Source organism: Cebus imitator, unplaced genomic scaffold (assembly GCF_001604975.1).
Source record: "Cebus imitator isolate Cc_AM_T3 unplaced genomic scaffold, Cebus_imitator-1.0 Scaffold228, whole genome shotgun sequence".
Taxonomy (NCBI): domain Eukaryota; kingdom Metazoa; phylum Chordata; class Mammalia; order Primates; family Cebidae; genus Cebus; species Cebus imitator.
In genome coordinates, this window is record NW_016107543.1 from 2,901,927 (window position 1) to 2,927,074 (window position 25,148).

General features: G+C 49.1%; 2 protein-coding genes and 1 non-coding gene across 4 annotated transcripts in view; all 3 read left to right on the forward strand.

Moving 5' to 3' along the window:
* Positions 1–495: 495 nt before the first annotated feature.
* GSDMA (gasdermin A) lies at positions 496–16,618 on the forward strand. Of its 2 annotated transcripts, XM_017497196.2 has the most exons (12): positions 497–720; positions 3,137–3,355; positions 3,858–4,038; positions 8,513–8,678; positions 10,022–10,118; positions 10,625–10,672; positions 11,081–11,107; positions 12,420–12,440; positions 12,868–13,022; positions 13,497–13,611; positions 15,157–15,230; positions 16,013–16,618. In XM_017497196.2, the coding sequence occupies exons 2-12, from the start codon at positions 3,142–3,144 to the stop codon at positions 16,253–16,255; spliced, it is 1,341 nt and encodes a 446-aa protein (XP_017352685.1). In that variant the 5' UTR covers positions 497–720; positions 3,137–3,141; the 3' UTR covers positions 16,256–16,618. The 2 variants fall into 2 exon arrangements, with proteins under 2 accessions (XP_037583250.1, XP_017352685.1); XM_037727322.1 differs by lacking the exon at positions 12,420–12,440 and having other exon boundaries at positions 496–720.
* LOC119466789 lies at positions 9,471–9,628 on the forward strand. The gene has a single exon (XR_005195267.1). It is a non-coding gene; the product is annotated as a U1 spliceosomal RNA (small nuclear RNA).
* A 3,667-nt stretch (positions 16,619–20,285) lies between the features above and the next one.
* PSMD3 (proteasome 26S subunit, non-ATPase 3) overlaps positions 20,286–25,148 on the forward strand; it is a 19,381-nt gene continuing 14,518 nt past the window's right edge. Inside the window, exons 1-2 of the mRNA XM_017497105.2 lie at positions 20,286–20,840; positions 23,638–23,828. Coding sequence (XP_017352594.1) covers positions 20,621–20,840; positions 23,638–23,828 — 411 coding nt within the window. The 5' untranslated portion in view covers positions 20,286–20,620. The remainder of the gene's footprint in view (positions 20,841–23,637; positions 23,829–25,148) is intronic.

The following is a 25,148-nucleotide window of genomic DNA, read 5'->3' on the forward strand; positions in this document are numbered from 1 at the left end:
AGCACTCAACCACAGAAAACCATTTGGTCTAACTCCTTCTCTGCCTACTCAGACATCTGCTTCTCGCGGTACCAGAGATATGTCCATGCAGCTAAAACAAATGGAGTGAGGCAGCGCTACGCAGGCTGACAAGCGCAGGGCTGGAGGGCAGCACTGCAGATGCTCTGCTGTCTGCTGGGATGTGTGGACAGGCAGTACTCCTCATCCCTGTGTCGCACCCGTAGACCCCGCCATGAATCCGAGATGCTCCCCAATGACCATGATGATGACAGAACAGAGACATCATCCCTGGGCACTCACACTCACACATACACACACACACACACACACACACACACACACACACAGCCTCCCTCTGCACCCCTCCCAAAGGCACCTGCCTTCCTCTCCTCTCAGCCCACGAGCCAACCTCCAGCTGCCGCCTCTCTATCAGCCTTGGCTACCCCCACCCACGCTGGCACCTGCCTGGCAGCTCCCCATCCACCCCCTCAGCCCTCAGGAGGCCAGGGCACACGTGGAACAGGTTGATGCTGTTCTCCCGGAAGTGGAGCGGGAGCGGGGTGGGGTCACTAGGGCAGGCGGGGTCCCTGGAAGCCTCTGACCCTGCATAAAGCAGCCTGTCCTGGCAAGGGACGGTCATCCTCTCAACCTACAGACCAAGCGAGTCCTAGGCCCTCACCCCAGACCTAGCTGCCGGACAGGACCCAGCCCTGCTCCCAGGTAAGGACTTGATGACAGCAGGGGAGGCAGGGGTGTTCTAGGGACACAGGGAGATGGGTGGACCAAGAAGGGCATGGAACTCCCCTAGAGTCCAGTGGGATAAGTATTCCGATAGGCCTTGGGAGGGATGGGAGAGGCAGGCCTGTGGGCATCTGTCCGGCGAAGAGGAGGCTGCCATTGCCCAAGCCCTTCCCAGGTGCACCCAGATGGTGCCAGGAGGTTGTCCTGCCCCATTCTGGCCTTTCCAGGAATTAGGGTTAAAAAAAAAAAAAAGAAAAAGCTCCTCAAAGCTGGCAGAACAGCCCCACATACCTGTACTGTGCTTCCTGTCCCCTGCTGCCGTGACATGCCTGCGGTGGACGTGGGGTGCCTCCATGCCAGCTGGTGTGGCCTCTTCCACCCACAGGGATAACTCGGGTATGCCAATCGGCAAGAGCACCTGGACTCAGACTTCAAAGACAGAGACTTAAGATGTTGATCCTCAGCCTGGGTGCAGTGGCTCACACCTGTAAGCCCAGCACTTTGGGAGGCTCAGGCAGGTGGATCACCTGAGGCCAGGAGTTTCAGATCAGCCTGACCAACATGGGGAAACACCGTCTCTACTGAAAACACAAAAAGTAGCCAGGCATGGTGGCGGGTGCCTATAATCCCAGCTACTTGAGAGGCTGAGTCAGGAGAATCACTTGAACCCAGGAGGTGGATGGTGAGCCGAGACTGCGCCATTGCACTCCAGGCTGGTCAACAAGAATGAAACTCCGTGTCCAAAAAAAAAGATGTTGACCCTCAGGCTTTCATGGGCCCCACATTCTCTAGGGTCCTCTCACCCTAGCGCATGTCTCTCGGGGCCACATTCATTGGTTCTTTCCACACACATTTGCCAAGCTCCAACTCTGTGCCAGGCATGGTATTTGCCACTGCTGCTGCTGCAGAGGTGACTAAGGCCCATTTCCTGCCCTCTGGAAGTCACAGGCGAGGAGGTGAGAGGGTCAGGTGAGCAGATTGTAACAACAGGAAGGGCAGGTGTTCAGCAGAGCGCTTTGGGAACACAGGTACAGTCACCGGCTGGCTGGAGGAGTGAGGGAAGAGGTCACAGGAGGTGACCTGAATTGCGTGTTAGAGGACGACTAGGGGTTGTTCAGATGCGGAAGCGGGTATTATTGTAAGCAGAGGAGGCAGAGGGAAAGAGCATCGAAATGCCTGGATTCTGGCCAGGCGCAGCGGCTCACGCCTGTAATCCCAGCACTTTGGGAGGCCAAGGAGGGCGGATCACTTAAGATCAGGAGTTTGAGACCAGCATGCCCAACATGGTGAAACCCCATCCCCATTAAAAATACAAAAATTAGCCAGGCATGGTAGCACATGCCTGTAGTCCCAGCTAGTTGGGAGGCTGAGGCAGGAGAATCACTTGAATCCGAGAGGTGGAGGTTGCAGGGAGCAGAGATGGCACAACTGCACTCCAGCCTGGGCGACAGTGAGACTCTGTCTCAAAAAAAGAAAAAAAGTCTGGATCTAGGCATCCCAGGGACTGTGAGAGGAGAGTGTTTCTACTCATACCTGTGAGCTGGGAGGCACGCACGAGGAAAGAACAGGTGCAGGGACGTGTACCCCACACACAGAGAGGGCAACTGGGGCAGGTGAACAGCTCGGCCGCCCAGGTCCTTAGTGCCAGCAGCACCTCCTTCCCTCCCCTGTGTCCTCAGACCCTGGCTACTGCTAGTCTCTGGAGTGAGGAAGCTTGACTTCCATTGCTAAATGAACGCTCTAGATAAGGCACAGTGGCTCACACCTGTCATCCCAGCACTTCAGGAGGCCCAGGTGGGAGGATCACTTGAGCCAGGAGTTTGAGACCAGCCTGGGAAACATAACAAAACCCTGTCTCTACAAAAAAAACATTTTAAAAATTAGCCAAGTGTGTGACTGCAGTCCCAGCTACTCAGGAGGCTGAAGTGGGGGGACTGATCAAGCCTTGGCGGTCAAGGCTGCAGTGAGCTGTGATCACGCCACTGCCCTCCAGCCTGGGCAACAGAGTAAGACCCTGTCTCGGAAGACAAAAGAAGGGAAGAGGAGGGGAGGGGAGGGGAGGAAGGGGGAGGGGGAGGGGGGAGAAGAAAGGGAAGGGGGAAAGAAAGAGAAAGACATGCTCCAGCTGGGCTCCCTGGCAGTGAAGAAAATGAGCATGGAGTGAGAAAAGGGCCTTGACAAAGAAAAGGGAGGTGTGGCTTTGCTGGCCGTCTATGGAACTTAGAGGCAACTGTTTCAACTCTCCAGCCCTAGGTTCGTCATCATAAAATGCAGACTCCCTTGGTTCTTTCCAGCTATGGCAGGAGACAATCTAGGCATCTCTGCAGGGGCCTAGCTCATGTCCCGGGCTCCTCGGCAGCCGCCTTGACACTCTCCTGTCTCCCCATCTCCACAGAGACCATGACCATGTTTGAAAATGTCACCCGGGCCCTCACCAGACAGCTGAACCCTCGAGGGGACCTGACACCCCTTGACAGCCTCATCGACTTCAAGCGCTTCCATCCCTTCTGTCTGGTGCTGAGGAAGAGGAAGAGCACGCTCTTCTGGGGGGCCCGGTATGTCCGCACCGACTACACGCTCCTGGATGTGCTTGAGCCCGGCAGCTCACCTTCAGGTCAGCCTCGAGCAGGGCGGGGAACGGAGGGATACTGAGGGGCAGGGGCTGGGCACCTGGCCTGTGAGGAGGACCTCAAAGCTCCCTCTGGCCGGAGGTGTTTAGATGTCATCTAGCCCAAAGCTATCATCTGGAGCTGAGGAGGCCAGGAGTCGGGGTACCTCTCAGCTTAGCCTTTCTTTTTTTTGGAGGCAGAGTCTCACTCTATCCCCCAGCTTGAGTGCAGTGGCGCGATCTCAGCTCACTGCAACCTCTGCCTTCCGAATTCAAGTGATTCTCCTGCCTCAGCCTCCCAGGTAGCTGAGATTAAAGGCCCCTGTCATCACCTGCAGCTAATGTTTGTATTTTTAGTAGAGATGGGGTTTTGCCATGTTGCCCAGGCTGGTCTCAAACTTCTGGGCTCAAGCAATCCTTCCATCTTGGTCTCCCAAAATGCTGGGATTATAGATGTGAGTTACCACGCCCAGCCAGCCCAGCCCCTTTCATCTTTTCCCTCCTGCAGACCCAACAGACACTGGGAATTTTGGCTTTAAGAATATGCTGGACACCCGAGTGGAGGGAGAAGTTGACGTACCAAAGACGGTGAAGGTGAAGGGAACGGCAGGGCTCTCGCAGAACAGCACTCTGGAGGTCCAGACGCTCAGTGTGGCTCCCAAGGCCCTGGAGACCTTGCAGCAGGAGAGGTGAGAGTCGGCAGGACCCAGGGGCGACTGGGAGGTGGGGGGGGCAGTGTGTGGAAAGGGTGCTTTGGGCCTTGAGTTGAAAGGTAGGACCACATTGCACTGACCTTTGCCAATGTGGTCACCACAGGGGAGCTCTTGAAGGCAACCCTTCCGGCCCATGGCTGCATCTGGGCCATTTCCTAGTCACACCTCCAGGTCTGCCACTGCCTCCAGGACCACCTCCCCACTATCACACATGCACAGGGAGGACTACGTCCACACCAGCTTGCTGTGTGATCTTGGAAAAGTCACTTCTCTTGGGACCTCAGTTTTTTTTCTGCAAAATGATGGGATTGGATGATCATCTCTAAGGCTCCTTCTAACTCTAAGACTATGCGATACACTAGAAAGAGGAGGGATGGGTCTTAACCGCCCCCAACTGAGGCCTGAGCGCTGTGTTCTGCTCCCATAAATGAAGCCTCCTGCCTGGCCCCAGTACACACTAGGCACGCCCTCGGGAATGCTGCCCCACAGCACAAGGGCGTGGCAGGTGCTACCTTGATCCCGGGCACCATGGATGTTTGGCTTGACAAAGGAACTGGCTTTTAAGTAGTTAAGTAGTGGTTGAAAGAAGAAGGTAAGGACTGGGAAGGTCAGAAGGAAGGGCTGGGGTAGTCATCTAGCAAGCATGTATATAGTAAAGCACTCTACTACGGGCTTGGGTGCACCTAGAACATCTTTGTCCAAGAACCTTGCAATCTAGGAAGGTGAAAATTTTAAAAATCTATGCAGGCCAGGTGCAGTGGCTCACACCTGAAATCCCAGCACTTTGGGAGGCTGAGGCAGGCGGATCATGAGGTCAGGAGTTCAAGACCAGCCTGACCAGCATGGTGAAATCCCGTCTCTACTAAAAATACAAAAATTAACTGGGCCTGGTGGCACGTACCTGTAATCCCAGCTACTCAAGGGGCTGAGACAGAAGAATTGCTTGAACCAGGAAGGCAGAGGTTGCGGTGAACCAAGATTGTGCCACTGCACTCCAGCCTGGGCGACAGAGCAAGAGTCCATCTCAAACACAAACCAACAAACAAAGCCTGTGCAGCAGTAATTATAATTATAATCCAAGCCAGGAAGTGGTTAGTGCTGTAGGAATGGTTTGACTGAGTCTTGCGGCAGGTCAAAGGGACTTCTGGTTGGAGAAATTAGGGACGATCTCATAGACATGGCAGCCTCTGTTCTGGGCCTTGAAAGATGAGCAGAAATTGGGCACGCAGGGTTGGGAGAAGGGTATTATTAAGGCACACAGGTGAGCAATCTCAACCACCAGGGGCCAGCACGGCAGGGGCAGATGAGGTGTGAGTAGAACGAGCAGGAAATGCAGGGTGAACCCAAACTACGGAGGAGCCAAGTGGCAGGTCCAGGAGATTGAATTGTTCTGTAGGCATCAGGAAGGCCCTGAAAATGCTGTGATGTGTCCCATGACTAATCCAGCCAGATGGAGGAAGTGTGTCAGATAGGGGAAGAGGGACAGGGGTTGGAAGCAGTCAGACCAGGCAAGATACTGTTTTTCTGCTTCTTTTCTTTTTTTTTTTTTTTTTTGATACAGAATGTTGCTCTGTCACCCAGGCTGGAGTGCAGTGGTGCAATCTTGGCTCACTATAGCCTCCGCCTCCCTGGTTCAAGCGAATCTCCTGCCTCAGCCTCCAGAGTAGCTGGGATTACAAGTGCCTGTCACCACAGCCAGCTAATTTTTGTATTTTTGGAAGAGACGGGGTTTCAGCACATTAGCCAGGCTGGTCTTAAACTCCTGACCTCAGGTGATCCACCCACCTTGGCTTCCCAAAGTGCTGGGATTACAGGTGTGAGTCACCGCACCCAGCCAAGACACTGTTTGTTCTATCCCATGAGCAATGTAAACTGAGGACCCGAGCTGAGGAAGGGGGATAGGAGTGAAGAGGAAGGAATGGAGCAGGGCATATTAACAAGGGCCGTAGAATGGCCTGGACTTGGTAGCTGATTGCAGGATGAGGGAAAGGGTTTTGTCAAAGGTGACTGTGAGATTTGACTCAGGTTGCGATGTTATAGGACATTAAAGGTACCATTACCAGTGACAAACAGGAAGACAGAGGTTAGAGGTAGATTTGGAGATTGTGAGTTCCTTTTGGATGTTTTGAGTTTCTGGCTCTGCTGAGACATCAGCTGAGAATGTTTACCAGGTGGTTGGAAATAAGGTCCTTGAGCTCAGGAGAGAGGTCAAGGTGAAGATACACACGGGGTAATCAGTGATATAAAGATGAAAACTGTAGGGGCCGGGGGAGGAGATTCACTCTATCATCTCAACACTTCAGGTAGCCGAGGCAGGAGGATTGCTTGAGCCCAGGAGTTCAAACCAGCCTGGGCAAGATAATGAAACCCTCATCGCTACAAAAAATGCAAATATTAGCCGGGCGTGGTGGTGGGCCTATAGTCCTAGCTATTGAGGAGGTTGAGGCAAGAGGATCACTTGAACCCAGGAGTTCAAGGCTGCAGTGAGTTATGATCGAGCCACTGCACTTCAGCCTGGGCAACAGAGTGAGACCTTAAAAAAAAAAAAAAAAATGAGTTGGGCGTTTCAGAGGGAGTTGAGAAAACAGGACTGAGAACAGAATCTTACAGAACATAAAATTGTAGAGAACCAAATAAAATGGAAAATGAGGTGCAGACAGAATGGATAAGATTTAGAAGCTAGAAGCACTGGAGTTGAACCAGGGTGGTACAGCGTGGCTGGAAGCCAAGGGAAGCCAGCGTTGCTCTGAGGGTTTGGGCAGCAGGATTGAGTATTGCACAGAGTTAGGCAAGGTCATTGAGACTGACAGGTAAGAGGTCATTGTAATCTCAGCTGAGAAGGAAATAAAAGGCAAACTATAAAGCATTTAGGCAGACTAGGGCCAGACACACTGGCTCACGCCTGTAATCCCAGCACTTTGGGAGGCCGAGGCGGGCGGATCACAAGGTCAGGATTGAGACCATCCTGGCTAATATGGTGAAGCCCTGTCTCTACTAAAAATACAAAAATATAGCCGGGCGTGGTGGCACCCTCCTGTAGTCCCAGTTACTCGGGAGGCTGACGCAGGAGAATCACTTAAACCCGGGAGGCAGAGGAAGCAGTGAGCCAAGATCGAGCCCCTGGATTCCAGCCTGGTGACAGAGCAAGACTCCATCTAAGAAAGAAAGAAAGAAAGAAGGAAAGAAGGAAGGAAGGATGGCAGGCAAGAAAGAAAGAGAGAAAGAGAAAAAGAAGGAAGGAAGGAAGGAAGGAAGGAAGGATGGCAGGCAAGAAAGAAAGAGAGAAAGAGAAAAAGAAGGAAGGAAGGAAGGAAGGAAGGAAGGAAGGAAGGAAGGAAGGAAGGAAGGAAAGAGAGAGAGAGAGAAAGAAAGAAAGAAAGAAAGAGGCCGGGTGCGGTGGCTCACGCCTATAATCCCAGCACTTTGGGAGGCCGAGGCGGGTGGATCACAAGGTCAAGAGATCGAGACCATCCTGGTCAACGTGGTAAAACCCTGTCTCTACTAAAAATACAAAAATTAGCTGGGCATGGTGGCACGTGCCTGTAGTCCCAGCTACTCGGAAGGCTGAGGCAGGAGAATTGCCTGAACCCAGGAGGCGGAGGTTGCGGGAGCCGAGATCGGGCCATTGCACTCCAGCCTGGGTAACAAGAGCGAAACTCTGTCTCAAAAAAAAAAAAAAGAAAGAAAGAAAGAGAATTTAGGTGGACTGGGCACGGTGGCCCACATCTGTAATCCCAGCTATTTGGGAGGCTGAGGCAGGAGAATCACTTGAACCCAGGAGGCAGAGGTTGCAGTGAGCCAAGATCATGCCACTGCACTCCAGTCTAGGCCATAGAGTGAGTGAGACTCTATCTGAAAAAAAAAAAAAAGAATTTAGGAGTAGGGGTGGGCATATCTTTTGATATATTTGCCAATGAAATGAGGGGAAAAATAGGGTAGTAATTTGAGAGAGCAGCGTGATCAAAGCAAACAAATTTGTTAGGGTTCAGACACGTTTATATATGGAAGCAGACAGGAGGAGCAAGTGGAGAAGAGAAACTGGCGTTAGCAAGAGAGCGTGAGACATGGAGAGAAAGGGTCCCAGAGAGATGAATGGGGAGGAAACAGAGAAGCATCTACCTCTGAACCAGAGGAAAATGGGGTAAGAAGCACCTGAGAGGCCCTATTCCCGGCCAGGTGCTGGCCCAGATAATTACCCAGTTTATCTCTGAGCAACCCAGGGTGTCAGCATCATTACACTCATTTCATAGATGGGGCAGCTAAGACTCAGAGAAGCTGCCCTGCCAGTAAGCAGGAGACCTGGGTTTCGCCCTCAGCCCTGGTCCAGAATCCTCACTCCTTCCCTGCCACCACAATGTCTAGCTCCTGGGAATGATAGAAGAAAAGAGGAGGGTGTGGCACAGGCAGGAAGAAGCTCTGAACCGGTTCCCTTATGTTCCTCCTGCCACAGGAAGCTGGCAGCAGATCACCCATTCCTGAAAGAGGTTCGAGATCAAGGCGAGAACCTGTATGTGGTGATGGAGGTGGTGGAGACGGTGCAGGAGGTCACACTGGAGCGAGCCGGCAAGGCAGAGGCCTGCTTCTCCCTCCCCTTCTTCTCCCCACTGGGGCTACAGGTTTGATTCAAACACACACACACACACACACACACACACACACTCACACTCACACATACACATTTACATTCAGCCCCTCCCTGGAGGCTTCATTAGCTTTGCCTGATCACAGTGCCCACCCAGGATGCTGAAAAGGACCACTCCTTCCTCTGGCTCTTCAAGATTCAAACCCCAGACACACACCCCCTCCCTGGACACTGGCACCCAGTGAGGGCAGACCCCTGTGCCAGATGCCACAGGGAACTACTGGGGAAGGGGAAAGTTCCATTCACAGGTTTTCCCTCATGGTGCTCCCAATCCAAAGAGGAGACATCCTTGCTCTCAGAAAGTTCTCAGGCTCATAGAGGAGACACAGAGGTTGAAGCCCAGAGAACACAGGCTTGGAAAAGTCAATGGAAATGGGAATGCTCCACATACCTCTACCTATTGCATCTAAATATTCAAGGGATGATTTGGGATTTGGAGCCAGGAGTAGAGGTTAGTCATGGAAGGCTTCCTGTAAGAGATAAGCATGGGACACATGACAAAGAGGAAGAAGGAGCCAGGGCTTGGATGGAAGCTTTAGGGTGATGCACAGGCAGGAGATGGAGCAGGTTGGCCTGGTTTCCTTCATGCATCTGAAGCAGGAAGAGAGATACAGGTCGCCAGAGGGAAAATCAGCAGAGCCAGGCGCGATGGCTCAGGCCGGTAATCCCAGCACTTTGGGATGCTGAGGCAGATCACGAGGTCAAGGGATCGAGACCATACTGGCCAACATGGTGAAACCTCGTCTCTACTAAACATACAAAAATTATACTTACCTGGCAGGGGAGATACCATGATCAAGAAGGTGGTTTTCCCAGGGCAAGGCTGTGCACTCCAGATGTGCTGACCCCTGCAATTTCCCCAAATGTGTGAAACTCGACAGCATAATTTGTGGTAGTGGGGGACTGTGTTTGCGCTTTCCTCTGATTAAAAAAAAAAAAAAATTAGCCAGTGTGGTGGTGCAAACCTGTAGTTTCAGCTACTCGGGAGGCTGAGGCAGGAGAATGGCTTGAACCCGGAGGCGGAGGTTATAGTGAGCCAAGATCGCACCACTGCGCTCACTCCAGCCTGGGCTACAGAGCAAGACTCCATCTCAATTTAAAAAAAAAAAAAAAAAAGGAAAATCCACAGAAATGAGTGCAAGGGCTTTGAAGTCCTTCCTCAGAGTCCAGACAAACCAGGGACACCACTGAAGGCTGCCAACTTCTTATCTCCCTGAAGGCTCTTAGCCCTGACCCCACACCTCCCCCAACCAACACTCCCAATATCTCATACTAAAGATCTCCAGAGATTCACAAATTCTCATCATCTAATTCTAGGGATCTGTAAACCACAAGGAGGCTGTAACCATCCCCAAGGGCTGCGTTCTGGCTTTTCGAGTGAGACAGCTGATAGTCAAAGGCAAAGATGAGTGGGGTGAGCAGAGACCCACATATTCTCCCCGCAAGACAAGAATTACCTGCACCAATACTGAGGCACCCTGGTCCCCTCTTGTGGCAACGTCAGAGAATGAGTAGGGGCGTGTGTTGTACTGTGGTCCAACTGCAGCCATGGAGGCTGCTCTGGAGAGAGGGATGAAGAGGCTCCTGGGTTCTGAGCATCTCCTGGGTGCTGGGCACTATGGTCACTGGGGGAGGGGGTACAAAGATGAACAGGCATCACCTCTGCTCTCAAGACGTTGGTGGCCAAAGGAGGAAACAGACAGAGACTGGAATGGAAGGTAGAAAGTAGTGTTATCATAGTAGAGAATTTATCAAGGAAGAAAAGATTGCTTCCAGCAATGGAGGCTGAAGCAGGGAATTAGATGAAGCATTTGGGGCACAAGGTCCTAGTCCTTAGCAGAGCCCTTTGGCTTGAGACTGGAGAAGGAAATGTGGGGCAGCTGGTAAGTGTCCTCCTGCCCTCTCTCTTGCCCTTCACAGATATTCCACATATCTGCAACGAGAACATGCAAACCTTCCCTCCTGGAGGTAAGTGAAATTACTTACAGGCTTCCCACGTCTTCTGCCCTACTCCTGACATTATCTGCTAAAATCCTCCACCCTCTCCTAGCTTATACTATAATCCCCCAAGGAGCCTCTGCTTTTGCTTCCCAAGTCCCTAAAAATACCCAGCCTCAACTTCAGGAAAGAGAGATAGAGATGTATAAATACTGCCCCAGAGAGATGCAGAAACTGACAGGGACCGGAAGGCACAGTCAGCAGCAGAATAAGGCTGGGAGACAAGTGTGTTCCCAAATTTCGGGGGTGGATGAGCTAACATCATCTCCACGTGTTTTTATAATGATAACTGATAAAAACTGCCTTGACAACTGCTTTAGATGAAAAGGCAGAAATGGGTTTTGTGCTGACAGATGTGCATTTTTTTTCTGTCTTCAGGAAAGTCAGGAGAGGAGAAGGTCATCCGTAAGTGTTTCCTTTCATTCCACTGAAACTTTCTTGACTTAGAATTTTAAAACTCCAGTCTTTTCCTTCCCTTCTCATGGGACTGACAGAAATGGCAGAGCAAGTCTCAGAAAATAATTGTCCCCAAAACATGGCAGATATTCCAATAGCTTGGGAAAAAGCAGTGGAAAGGGGGAGTCTTTGGACCAGATACCCAGATGGTCTGATGCCTGAGACCTCTTTCCTCAAGAGGCTTAGTAGCAGCCAGGTACAGTGACTCACGCCTATAATCCCAGCACTTTGGGAGGCTGAGGCAGGAGAATCCCTTGAGCTCAGGAATTCGAGACCAGCCTGGGCAACATAGTGAGACCAGACCCTGTCTCTATTTAAAAAAAAAAAATTTTTTTTTGTTTGTGCCCACACTGGAGTGCAATGGCCAGATCTTGGCTCACTGCAACATCTGCCTCCCAGGTTCAAGGAATTCTCCTGCCTCAGACTCCCAAGTAGCTGGGATTACAGGCACCTGCCACCATGCCCCACTAATTTTTTATATTTTTAGTAGAGATGGGGTTTCACCGTGTTGGTCAGGCTGGTCTCAAACTCCTGACCTCAGATGATCTGCCCGCCTTGAACTCCCAAAGTGCTGGGATTTCACTTTTTTTTTAAGGCCAGGCACTGAGCCACTGTGCCTGACCTTAAAAAAAAATACTGGAGCAGATGTTTCTAAAAAAAAAAAAATTTGGCCAGATGCAGTGGCTCACACCTGTAATCCCAGTACTTTGGGATGCCAAGACGGCCAGATCACGAGGTCAGGAGTTCAAGACCAGCCTGGCCAATATGGTGAAACCCCGTCTCTATTAAAAATATAAAAATTAGTTGAGTATGGTGGCACATACCTGTAGTCCCAGTTACTCAGGAGGCTAAGGCAAGAGAAACCCTTCAACCTGGGAGCAGAGGTTGCAGTGAGCCAAGACTGTGCCACTGCACTCCAGCCTGGATGACAGAGCAAGACTCTGTCTCAAAAAAAAAAAATTTTTTTTAAGAGTCTTAGTAGCTATAATCTGCTACACACACATATGCAACTCGGTCACCCAGCAACTGGGGCCAAAGCCACTGAGTCACAGTAACACCAGGAACGAGGTAGCTGGGATCTCCCAGGAGACAGGCAGGATGTATTTCCTCATCTTCCTTGGTGTCTCATCCCCTGGTATGGCTGCCATTCTGAAGGATTGCATTCTTACCTTTTTTTTTTTTTTTTTTCTTATTTTTTTTTTTTTCACGTTTTTTTTTCAAAAACTAATTTATTTTTTTTTTTTTTTTCTTATTTTCTCAGTTATCCAGGCATCTGATGTTGGTAAGCAACTTTGTTTGTTTCTCGCAAGACTTTGGCATGGAGGTAGCATTAGGGTAGAGAGGAGAAGGCAAAGTCATTCTTCTTTGTCAACTAACTCATGAGAAGGGAATACAGACCTTCTTTCTCTACCTTTGGCTGGAATCTTAGAGAAAGAGAAGTCAATTGTGTACTGATGTGGGATGTGGCCTGGAATCTCGGGAAAATTCACTGTTGGGTTAGATGACAGCATGCGTCCTGGTCTGCCTTCTCGCCCCAACCCTCAGGCCAGGGCTGGTGGATACCCCCGTAACCACATTCCCTGGTAAAGAAAAAAGGGGCCAGGCTCAAACTGGTGAATAGGGCATGGGGACCGAAAGGGGGTGAGCATGGGAGCCCTGCAGGGAGAATGCTTACTGGAGGGCCGTGTGCCCCATTACTGTCCCCACAGGGGATGTACACGAAGGCTTCAGGACACTAAAAGAAGAAGTTCAGAGAGAGACCCAACAAGTGGAGAAGCTGAGCCGAGTGGGCCAAAGCTCCCTGCTCAGCTCCCTCAGCAAACTTCTAGGGAAGAAAAAGGAGCTACAAGACCTCGAGCTGGCGGTGAGGGCCCAGTGGAAGTGGGGAAGGGTGGGAGAAGGCACATTTTGGTAAAGTTTTGGTGGGGGCGGGTATTGCAGCAGGTGGGGAGATCTGACAGTGGCAGGAGGTGGCCAGTGGCCAGGGGAGTCCATCGTAGATCCTTCCCCAAGGCCGGCCACGTGCACCCTGGCTGTCAGGCCACTGCTCCTTTCTTTGTCCCCTGGGAAAGGGCAAACATGCTCCCTCTGATGGCCAGAGAGTAGGAGACAGGCCAGAAGGGCCATCTGCGGGAGGGGCTGGAAACTTCCCTTTCCAGAGTCCAAAACTCAGGGACCAGGGAACCCAGCAGACCAGTACTCTTCAGGACTTGAGGCCTTGAAAAAGAAATGGGGACATAGGAGAGACTTCACATCTGTCAGGGGATTATTACGTGCTGGGCCCTGGGTTGGGACCTTTCCTATGTTATTTTCAATAGTCGCCCACCTTCCCCCACAGCTTGAAGGGGCTCTAGACAAGGGACATGAAGTGACTCTGGAGGCACTTCCAAGAGATGTCCTGCTATCAAAGGAGGCCGTGGGTGCCATCCTCTATTTTGTTGGAGCCCTAACAGGTAAGTGGGGAATAAGGTCTTCATTTATAGACCTTTTCAGTGACAGGAATGAGTCACTTGGATCAATTCCCAAATGGATGAATAAATAAATGAATGAATGAATGACAAATTATACCATAGTTAAGTAGTTTATATCTACATTTTTATAAATTGTTTTCATGACTGGGCATGGTGGCTCACATCTATAATCCCAGCACTTTGGGAGGCTGAAGCAGGTGGATCACCTGAGGTCAAGAGTTCAAGACCAGCCTGGCCAAAATGGTGAAACCCTATCTCTACTAAAAATACAAAAATTAGCCCGGTGTGGTGGTGGGTGCCTATAATCCCAGCTACTTGGAAGGCTGAGGTGGGAGAATTGCTTGAACCCAGGAGGGGTAGGTTGCAGTGAGCTGAGATCACTCCACTGCACTCCAGCCTGGGCAATAGAGCGAGGCTCCGTCGAAAAAAAATTGGGGCCGGGCACGGTGGCTCACGCCTGTAATCCCAGCACTTTGGGAAGCCAAGGCAGGGGGATCACAAGTTCAGGAGATCGAGACCATCCTGGCCAACATGGTGAAACCCCGTCTCTAGTTTAAAAACACAAAAATTACCTAGGTATGGTGGCACATGCCTGTAATCTCAGCTACTTGGGAGGCTGGGGCACAAGAATCACTTGAATCCAGGAGGCAGAGGTTGCAGTGAGCCGAGATCACACCACTGCACTCCAGCCTGGCAACAGAGTAAGACTCCGTCTCAAAAAAAAAAAAAAAAAAATTGCTTTCATTCCTAAGTATTCACTTGGTCACGTTGGATGGTCTGAAAAGACAGTCTAGTCTTGCTAATAGAGGTTGAATAATCCTGGTTTTATCAGCCACATATTTAAAATTTCTGCATATAGCTAAGCTCATCACTTCTATCTTGATAAGTGTTAGATTTAATTTCAGGAAGTAACATTTTCTGATCTTGCCCCTAAAAGCGCTTCTTCCCTCCACATTTTCCAGTTTTCTACTTAGAAAAACTCCGTGACCTGGCTGGGCACGGTGGCTCACGCCTGTAATCTCAGCACTTTGGGAGGCCAAGGCGGGTGGATCACGAGGTCAGGAGTTGGAGACCAGCCTGACCAACATGGTGAAACCACATCTCTACTAAAAATACAAAAATTAGCTGGGTGTGATGGCACACGCCTGTAATCCTAGCTACTCAGGAGGCTGAGACAGGAAAATCGATTGGACCTGGGAGGTGGAGGTTGCAATGAGCCAAGACAGCACCATTGCACTCCAGCGTGGGTGACAGAGCGAGACTCTGTCTCAGAAAAAAGAAAAAAAAAAATAAAGAACTCTGTGATCCTTCAGATGTAAACTGAAATGTTTGTTCCCTTAAGAAGCCTACCCTCCGACTCCAAGACCAAAGTGGACCCCTCCGCTATGGCTCCCTTAACACCTGTATTGTAATTACATACAATGAATGAATGCTGAAATTCTAGAAGTGCACTCTTTGGAGTCTGTAGTCCCCTCTGCACCAGTGACACATATCTTTCTCTATTTTTGTTTTTGTTTTTTTCTCCAGAGCTAAGTGAAGCCCAACAGAAGCTGCTGGTAAAATCCATGGAGAAAAAGATCCTAGCCGTGCAGCTAAAGCTGGTGAGAGAAAAACAGCAGATGCTGGGGAGAGTCTGGGAGTAGCTGGAGCCAACGGAGATGTGATTTCCCCTAAGGATGGAGCCATTCTGGAGGACCCTCAGCTTATCCCAGGGGCTTTTGCCCACTCCTCCTTTCTCTATATATTTCTTCTTTTTTGTTATTTCACAACAAGCACTAGAAGACTGAATTTCTGGGCAATGATATGGGTTTATCAGCCTGATCTTGGGAGAAAAGACAGAAACTCTGGCCTTGCTTATTCATAGCCAAATGTTGTGAGCAATTTTTGTTTGTTTGTTTTTGAGAAGGAGTTTTACTCTTTCTATTGTTGCCTAGGCTGGAGTGCACCACAACCTCCACCTCCTGGGTTCAAGTGATTCTCCTGCCTCAGCCTCCCAAGTAGCTGAGATTACAGCCATGCGCCACCATGCCTGGCTAATTTTGTATTTTTAGTAGAGATGGGGTTTCTCCATGTTGGTCAGGTTGCTCAAACTCCCAACCTCAGGTGATCCACCCACCTCGGCCTCCCAGAGTGCTGGGATTACAGGCGTGAGCCACCACACCCAGCCGTGAGCAAATTTTTAATGTATCTGAGTCTGTCTCAATTTGTTCCTCTGTAAAATGGGGCTATAAATCAATGTGCTGCCCTGACCCAGATGGGGTTGCAATGTAAGGTAAAGTAAGGGATTCTAATAAGGGGAATGTAACCTTCTTGGGATTTCCGTGAGTTAGAAGGAGAGAGGTTTCCAGTTCTTTTCTTTTCATGCTGCTTTGGTTCCCTCCAGGTGGAGAGCACGATGGAACAGAACTTCCTGCAGGATAAAGACGGTGTCTTCCCCCTGCAACCTGAGCTGCTCTCCTCCCTTGGGGACGAGGAGCTGACTCTCACGGAGGCTCTAGTCGGGCTGAGCGGCCTGGAAGTGCAGAGATCGGGCCCCCAGTACATGTGGGACCCAGACACCCTCCCTCGCCTCTGTGCTCTTTATGCTGGCCTTTCCCTCCTTCAGCAGCTGAGCAAGGCCTCCTAATTTGCCCTTTCCATCTCCCTTATGCTTCCCTAATGCCTTCCCAACCTCGTGGTGCTGTGTCCTTAAGGGCATTTCAGAGCCATCAGCTGAAGACAACTGAAATCTTAGCTGTTCACCCAGGATAACCAATATCCACCTGCCCAACCATCTATCACCCCCTACCCCTCCAGCTCTGCAACCCATTAGCCCAACTGCTGATGCTTAAATTTTCTAGAAGCAGCACTCAACTGTTAAAACTATGAGCCGTTTCAGCATCACAGAAAACAAAGATCAATTAATTTTCTATCCTAATCCCGCCTTATACTTCAAAAAAAAAAACAAGCTTTACTGGAATTAATGGAAAATATTATGTCAGTCTTAGGATGATATGTCTTCTGGTGTTTTTCTTTAAAGAATTGATCCTACGGAAATTCTTAATTTGTGCCAGAAAAAGAAATGATTATTGTACTGCACATAGATCATACGTACATGACCGCTACTCTATACTGTCCTCAGGCTAGCTGGAAAATGCTCACAGGGTATACAGTGTGGAATCTAGATTCTTTTTTTTTTTTTTTCTGTTCAATTAGTTTTCTTTCTCTTTTTTTGAGATGGAATCTCACCCTGTCGCCCAGGCTGGAGTGCAGTGGCACGATCTTGGCTCACTGCAACCTCCGCCTCCCAAGTTCAAGCAATTCTCCTGCCTCAGCCTCCTGAGTAGCTGGGATTATATGTGCAAGCCACCACACCCGGCTAATTTTTGTATTTTTAGTAGAGGTGGGGCTTCACCATGTTGGTCAGGCTGGTCTCGAACTCCTGACTTCATGATCCGCCTGTCTCAGCCTCCCAAAGTCCTGAAATTACAGGCGTGAGCCACCGTGCCTGGCCTCAATTAGTTTTCTTTAATGAAATTTACATTCTAAAGTGAGAAGATATCAAAGCAGTTTGTCTTCAAAGAAGAGCATTTGGGGGTCCCCTGGCTCTGGGTTGAGGGAAAGACCCAGAGATAGGTAGTAGAAGCCCAAAACAAAAAAAAAATAAATAAAATAAAATAAAAAAAGAAGCCCAAAACAAAAATAAGATGAATTTCAAGTTTATTGAACAGAAAATGCAGATGGGCCTTTAAAAAAGGGGGGTAACCCAAGAATAAGACTAACCCAAAACTTAAAAACTAAATTGTGATATTGTTTCACTGTTCTCTGTTCTGCCCTGAAATTTAGGGTTCTTGTAGGAGGAAGTACTGTGGGTAGGCTTTGCGCATGGACCTATTACTAATATGGATATTACAGTCTCATCAAACTGCTGGGTTGATATCATCCTCTTCCACCTAAAAGCTGGGTCTGAACATCTTTCACCAACCTCTTTTTTTTTTGAGATGGAGTCTTGCTCTGTTGCCCAGGCTGGAGTGCAGTGGCGAGATCTCAGCTCACTACAACCTCTGCCTCCTGAGTTCAAGCAATTCTTGGCCTCAGCCTCCCAAGTAGCTGGGATTATAGGCACACACCACCACGTTGGCTAATTTTTGTATTTTTAGTACAGACAGGGTTTCACCATGTTGGTAAGGATGGTCTGGAACTCCTGACCTGGTAATCCACCCGCCTTGGCGTCCCAAAGTGCTGAGATTACAGGCACCCGGCCTATCACCCTCTTTAAAGCAGTTTTAGGACCGGATGCAGTGTCTCACACCTGTAATCCCAGCAGTTTGGGAGACCAATGCGGGCAGATCACTTGAATCCAGGAGTTCAAGACCAGCCTGGGCAATATGGCGAAACTCCATCTCTATAAAATATACAAAAAATTAGCCAGGCATGGTGGCATGTATCTATGGTTCCAGCTACTTGGGAGGCTGAAGTGGATCACTTGAGCCTGGGAGGCTGAGGCTGCACTTAGCTAAGATAGTACCACTGCACTCCAGCCTGGGTGACAGAGCGAGATCCTGTCTCAAAAAGTAAAAATAATTTTTTAATAAGTAGTTTATGAGTGCAGCTCCTGCCTACAATCTAGCACTTTGCAAGGCCGAGTCTGCGGATCACCGGAGGTCAGGGGTTTGAGACCAGCCTACCCAACATGGTGAAGCCCTATCTACTAAAAATTTTTTAAAAAACCTTTTTTTTTTAATAGCTGGACATGGTGGCTCGCACCTGTAGTCTCAGCTACTCAGGAGGAAGAGACAGGAGGATCGCTTGAACCCCAGAGTGGGAGGTTGCAGTGAGCCAAGATCATGCCACTGCACTCCAGCCTTGGCAACAGAGCAAGATTCCGTTAAAAAAAAAAAAAAAAAAAAAAAAGTTTTATGAGTGGAATAGTTTCTCTAAGGATTTTGGTCCCAGGAGTCAGACTCTCCCCCAGTGTCTTAGCCACCCCCTGCCCAGGCTGGTTCCCTCATCCACCAAGAATTCATGACCAACTGCCAGAAGCTTTGTGTTATGCCGCCATCCTCCCCGATCCTGGGCACCTTCCAAAGCCTCACTCTATTGCTCATGGATATACCGGGTTGTTATGTGCTGACTTGGTTGTTTTCTCTGCGTGATGTAAACTTAATAGAGGTGAGCTAACACCCAAACTATCCAGAAGAGTAACTCCTTTGATTGTTAAGGATGAACATAACTCATCTGTTTTCTTCCTTACCATTCTCACCCACCTTCCGTTGCAGATACAGTGTTATGAAGAAGAGGTTCTAATGAGTTTATTTCTATGATGATTCAAAACTCCTGTTATCCATCCCCCTCCAGCCCTGGACGGTGAGAGGACAGTTGAGGAGGAACTGGTCAAGGCATGTTCCCTCAAACTAGAGCACATATCTTTCCAGTTAGCAAGTGGCTGTTTAATGCAAGGAACATCCTGCAATCCTATGAAAGATACAAAAGAGGCTGGGCGCGGTGGCTCACGCCTGTAATCCCAGCACTTTGGGAGGCCAAGGCAGGTGGATCACCTGAAGTCAGGAGTTTGAGACCAGCCTGGCCAACATGGTGAAACACCGACTGAAAAAAAAAAAAAAAGATACAAAAGATACGTAGGCTCTCCTTTATATATGTAAAGGAGGAGGAGATCAAAACATATTTCCTGCCTTCTGGGTCCTTACAAAGGCTAGATTGTGTTGTAGGGACCGACAAAGGTCTAAAACTCAGGACTTCCACTTATGGGAGAGAGAAAAGTTTCAAGACAGAGAGTTTGTGTTTTGTGTTCTAAGAAACTGGGACCTGAATTTTCCACCTGGTTTCACCTTCCCTGCAGAACCAGTGGGCGAGTCCTTTGAAAAATAAGTGGGTAGGATTTCTGGTTCAATTTGCTTCCGCTTAGGTACTCCACTGGGTAAACCATCATTCTCTCCTTAGGCACACCATTATTCTGTTCCCCATTTCACAATGTCAGTCTGGATGTATAAAAGCCCTCTCAATGGGCTCCCTAAAGCGCCTGCCTGCCAGTAGGGGCTCCCACCCTCTTTTCTTAACCCTCCCAATCCACCGCAGCACAGAGCACAGTGTTTGGTTATCTAACAATCTGACTCCCCGTATACTACATTCTTGAGCTGTTTTTCACCCCCCGTGTGCTAGTACTGGGCCGTACATAGGGTAGACCCCCATATTTCATTAAACTGGAGTGATTCTACGCAATTGCACCCTCCCATCTATCGGCACTCCCAGCCTGCAGAAATTGTACGCCTTATCTTCAGCACTAAACTAAAATCTAACCAAGGAAATCCGGATCCCATAGGGTTCTTTCTACTCTCCAGTTCGGTTTATTTGAAGCCCAACAGCCCCTAGCTTCACGTCCTTCCTTCGCAGCCTTCTTTCTCTCCCTCCCGCCGCAGGCACCCGGCAGCCGTAGAAATCAAGCCTTGCGGATCTGGAAGGAGACCCCCGACTGCGGAAAACCGAGCAAACTTGGGCGCAAAACCCGCCCGGCAACTCGTGACGTCATCTCGCCCCTCGCTCGGATAGGCTGTACCTACTCCACGCTGGTTGAGGGGCTCTTAAAGTCCTTTGTAACCCAGATCGGAGCCCAAGGGGACCTCTCGTGGACGCGGACGGAAATGCAGTCTGTGGGGAACGTAAAAGTATCACATTTAAGCGCTCGAAAGAAAGCCCCCAAGAACACATGCAGGCTCCTCCCCGCTCCTTCCTCGAAGCTCCGCCTCCATCCTGCACCTCGGCTGTTGATTTATTTTCCCTTTGTTAACTCGGCCATCGGCCTGGCGGGCCTGGCGGGCCTGGCGTTTCCCAGAAGGCCCAGCGCCGGGAAGGGGTTTGTAGCTGCTCCGTCATCGTGCGGCCAGACGGTAGCCCGCGCTCGTGTGCAGGCCCGGGTCGGTTTCTGGTCCCCGGTGCGAGGGTTCACGCGAGGCCCTGGCCTTGGTCCCCGGACTAGGCCGCGACCCCGGGTGCCATGAAGCAGGAGGGCTCGGCGCGGCGCCGCGGCGCGGACAAGGCGAAACCGCCGCCGGGCGGAGGGGAACAAGAACCACCACCGCCCCCGGCCCCCCAGGATGTGGAGATGAAAGAGGAGGCGGCGACGGGTGGCGGGTCATCGGGGGAGGCAGACGGCAAGACGGCGACGGCAGCGACTGAGCACTCCCAGCGAGAGCTGGACACCGTCACCTTGGAGGGTACGGGAGCCCAGGCCGGGAACGTGCAAGGACCACGGGTGACAGCTACCCCTGTGATTCGGCTTCTCGCTGGGAAGCCAGAGCAGCCTCCACCACCCCTAGTTCCTTGGGATCACCACCAGATACCTGCCCCCACTGCCGTGACACTCCCGGCCTCAGGCCCAATGACTGAATCTTCTCTCCAAGGCTGGGAACCACTCCCCTCACATCCCGTCCGTCCCCATATCTGGGGTTGCTCTATGTCTAGGTCCCACTGGGCCTGGGGACTCCCTGTTCTAAGTCCTCCCCTTTCTAAGCCCTCCCATCTGACCTATTCCACTTACATCCCACCCGATTGATTTTAGCACCCCCAGTATATGACTAATTGATCCCGCTAGAAACCAGTGTTTGTGTCTATGTGTGTAAACAGGTCCAGGATACCTAGAATATTGGCTCCTGAGTTTTCAAACTGTGCAGAATATTTTTGTTGTCCTAGCTGCCTTTCGCAAACTCCCCAGCATGAACCATTTCGACCTGGTATCTTGTTTGCGATATTTCTGTAACTGAAGTGCCCCGACAGTTCCCTTGCCCTCTCCTTCTCCCTTCAGGCCCCTACTCCCGCTCTGTTTCTAAGGGGTTTAAATACACACACACTTAAAACTTTTCGGGTGTCATCTTTGTTTGGTTTTGTAATACTCACCTTTGACCTAAACTATATACCATTGTCTCCTATTTCTTTTCTCCACGGTTTCTGTTTGGAGGTTCCTCCAAGTTCATGTTTTACTTTTCCAACTTAAAGCATCCTGTCTACATTTGAAGTGGGTCAAGTGAGAGCTTCCCACTGTGATCCTGATGCCATTTTCCTGGTTCTGGATCAAGTGGGACCAGACTACTTACTAGGTTTTCTTTTCATTACATTGCATGAGAAACTAGCTTAAAAACATTGAGATAAGCAAAGTTATCCTCCTGGGTAGGGCTTTTGAGGATGTGATGGTGTTGACTACATCAGCTCTTACTCAAAAGTTGAGCAACAGGATCAATATCTAATAGAGATCCTTTTACCTACAGTAGTGACTGCCAGTGTCAAAGGTGCCACTCAACATTGCCTACTGGGCAGTGTTTATTACAGGCACTTCATTTTCTTGTTGTAAAGTAATTCATAGTCATTGCAGAAATTTTGGAATGTATGAGAAGTTCAAAGCACGGGGGAAAAACATGGTCAACATTTTTTCTTAAGAATTTTTGAGCTGCTCTCCTATAATTGAGAGCAAGTTATATACCAGTATCCTAGCTGCCTTTGCTACATACAGTTTGTATCAAGGCATAACGAAATACAAGTTTTGAATTTTATGTGTTTACATTAACATCCATAAACATAATCAGCATTCAGTTTATTCCAGAAACATTTATTGAACACCCAATTAGAGCAGAAGCTCTGGAATTAGTTCCCTCATCTGTATGAATATGAGAAATAGTACAGTACTTTATTGGATTGTTGTGAACATTAGAATTCGTAAAACTGTGCCTATCACGTTGTTAAATCATTGGCCTAGATACTCTGTGCATAGTGCTGAATATACAGAAGTGCCTAAGAAACTGCTCATTGATTGCATTCCCTTATTGCTTTGCAATTAAACTGTTTCTAGTTTCTTGCTATTATAAATAGCTTTGAAGCAATCATCTTTGTGCCCAACTTTAAAAATCTACTTTTATAATTATTTCTTCAGTACAGATTCCCAGAATCTATATGCCTAAGTTAAAAGGGCTGTTTTAAAGGTTTTTGATAGTTATTGTCCAGAAAAACTGTACTGATTTACATTATATCAGGAGAAATGTACTTTTCACTGTACTCTATAATTTTTTTTTTTTAGCAATGGAGTCTTGCTCTGTTGCCCAGGCTGAAGTGCAGTGGTGCAATCTCAGCTCACTGGAACCTCCGCCTCCCCAATTCAATTGATTCTACTGCCTCAGCTTCCCAAGTAGCTGAGATTACAGGCGCCTGCCACCACGCCCGGCTAATTTTTGTATATTTAGGAGAGCTGGGTTTCACAGTGCTGGCCAGGCTGGTCTCCAACTACTGACCTCAGGCAGTTCGCCCACCTTGGCCTCCCAGAGTGCTGAGATTACAGGCATGAGCCACCGCACCCAGCCTATAATTTTTTTAATGTTACTAATTTGGTAGTTTAAAAATGTTTCCATTTGTAATTACTCAAATACTAATGAAATATAATTTTTGTCTGTAAGCAATTTTTCCTCCTTGTATATTGGTTCGTCTCCATTTTTGTTTTGAAATTGTGGCATTATAACAATTATACCATTATATCTCTTAACCATTTATACAAGCTCTTTATAGAATAAAAATGAATCTTTGATCACATTTGTTGAAAATATTTTTCTTTTGTATATACAGTTATCCAAAAGGGTTTTTTTTAATGAAGTCAGTCTTGTTAATATTTTGTGCCTATGTGATTTCTTACATTGTTTACATTTAGAAAGTCTTTTCCATTAAGATTTGATAAATCTCCAGCTTTCTTTAGTTTCTTGGTTTTTCTTTTCTTCCTCTGTCATCCTCTACCCCATCCCCCATCCCTCCTGTATTTTTTTCTTTTTTGAGAAATGGGGTCTCACTGTGTTGCCCAGACTGTTTATGTCTTAAAATCAATATGTGGAATCTGTAAATATTGTGTACCCCATTAGGGCAGAAAAGGTGATTAGTCGCATTTTACCCCTTTGTGAGAGGCTCCTTAGAACCCCCTGCCTGGAGTGGTGGGGGACTAGGAGTCGAAGTGACATCGTTTTCTTCTCTGTTCCTCTTTAGACATCAAGGAGCACGTGAAACAGCTGGAAAAAGCTGTTTCAGGCAAGGAGCCGAGATTCGTGCTGCGGGCCCTGCGGATGCTGCCTTCCACGTCGCGCCGCCTCAACCACTATGTTCTGTATAAGGCTGTGCAGGGCTTCTTCACTTCAAATAATGCCACTCGAGACTTCTTGCTCCCCTTCCTGGAAGAGGTGAGTGAGTCAGGCCAACTGAAAGGATGCAGGCCTGGCCTCAGACCCCCAGAAATATCGTCATTTTCCACCCAGAAGTCCCATCTTATTACCTGCTGTAGCATGAGGAGTGAAGCCAAAGCAGCACATTTTAATACTAATCTACCCAGTGACAAGGGAACCGTCCACTGCCCTGTAGTGTCATTCTTCCAGGTCAGGGGATCAGGCAGGACCCTCCCAGCGAAACTCATTTCCCACTACTCTGCAACATGTGCCCTCTACTCCAGTTGAGGTTGAGTTGGGTGACCTCTTTGTTGTCCTAGGAGAGAGAAGGTGCTGCTGCCTCTTTCCTCTGAAACTTCACCATGGAGGAAACACAGAACAGTGGTTAAGAGCACAGGGGTTAGGGCTGGGCACGGTAGGTAACATATGTAATCCCAGCCCCTCTGGGAGGCTGGACTCAAATGATCTGCCGGCCCAGGAGTTCAAGACCAGCCTGGGTGACATGGCGAGACTCTATCTCTGCAAAAAGTACAAAATGTAGCCAGGCGTGGTGACACCCGCCTGTAGTCCCAGCTACTTGGGAGGCCAAGGCGGGAGGATCGCTTGAATGCAGGAGGTGATGGCAGTGAACCAGGAGTGCACTACTGCACTCTATCCTGGGTGACAGAGTGACCCCCCTACCTCAAAAAACAAAAAAAACACAGGTTTTAGAGGTAGAGTTGAATTTGTATCCAAACTCCGACAGTTAGTACCTTTGAGACTTGAGCAAGTGACTTCATCTTGCTCTGCTGCCTCATTTTCTTCATGTGTTAAATGTGATGAAGAGATTGGGGAGGGGGGAGTGTAAAGCTCCTAGAACAGTGCCTGGCACATAGTGAATGCAGACGAAGTCAGTTTGGTGGTGGTGGTGGCCTCCATGCCAGGAGAGCCCTTTCTTTATCCTTTGTAGCTGTAAAATCTCCCTCGTGATTTATGGCATGGTCCAGGTCTCAGCCTTCCCAAATTCCATTGACCCTCCAGCACCTGCGTTTCCTTAAAATCCTATATAGTTACTGTCAGTTCTGTGGGTGTGAAAACCCAGAAAATCCCTGGACGCAGGGCAGTGAAGAGTTTCTTGTCTGTTAAAGGGGAAAAGGTACTCTTCCCCGCAACTCCACCTGGCATGTGTTCTGACCTTCACATCTCCAAACTCATGAAACATGATTATTTTGGGGAGCGACTGTAACACATTATTTCTTCCAGTGGCAATGACAAAATATGAAAATAAATTTTGTGGCCAGGCGCGGTGGCTCAAGCCTGTAATCCCAGCACTTTGGGAGGCCGAGGCGGGTGGATCAC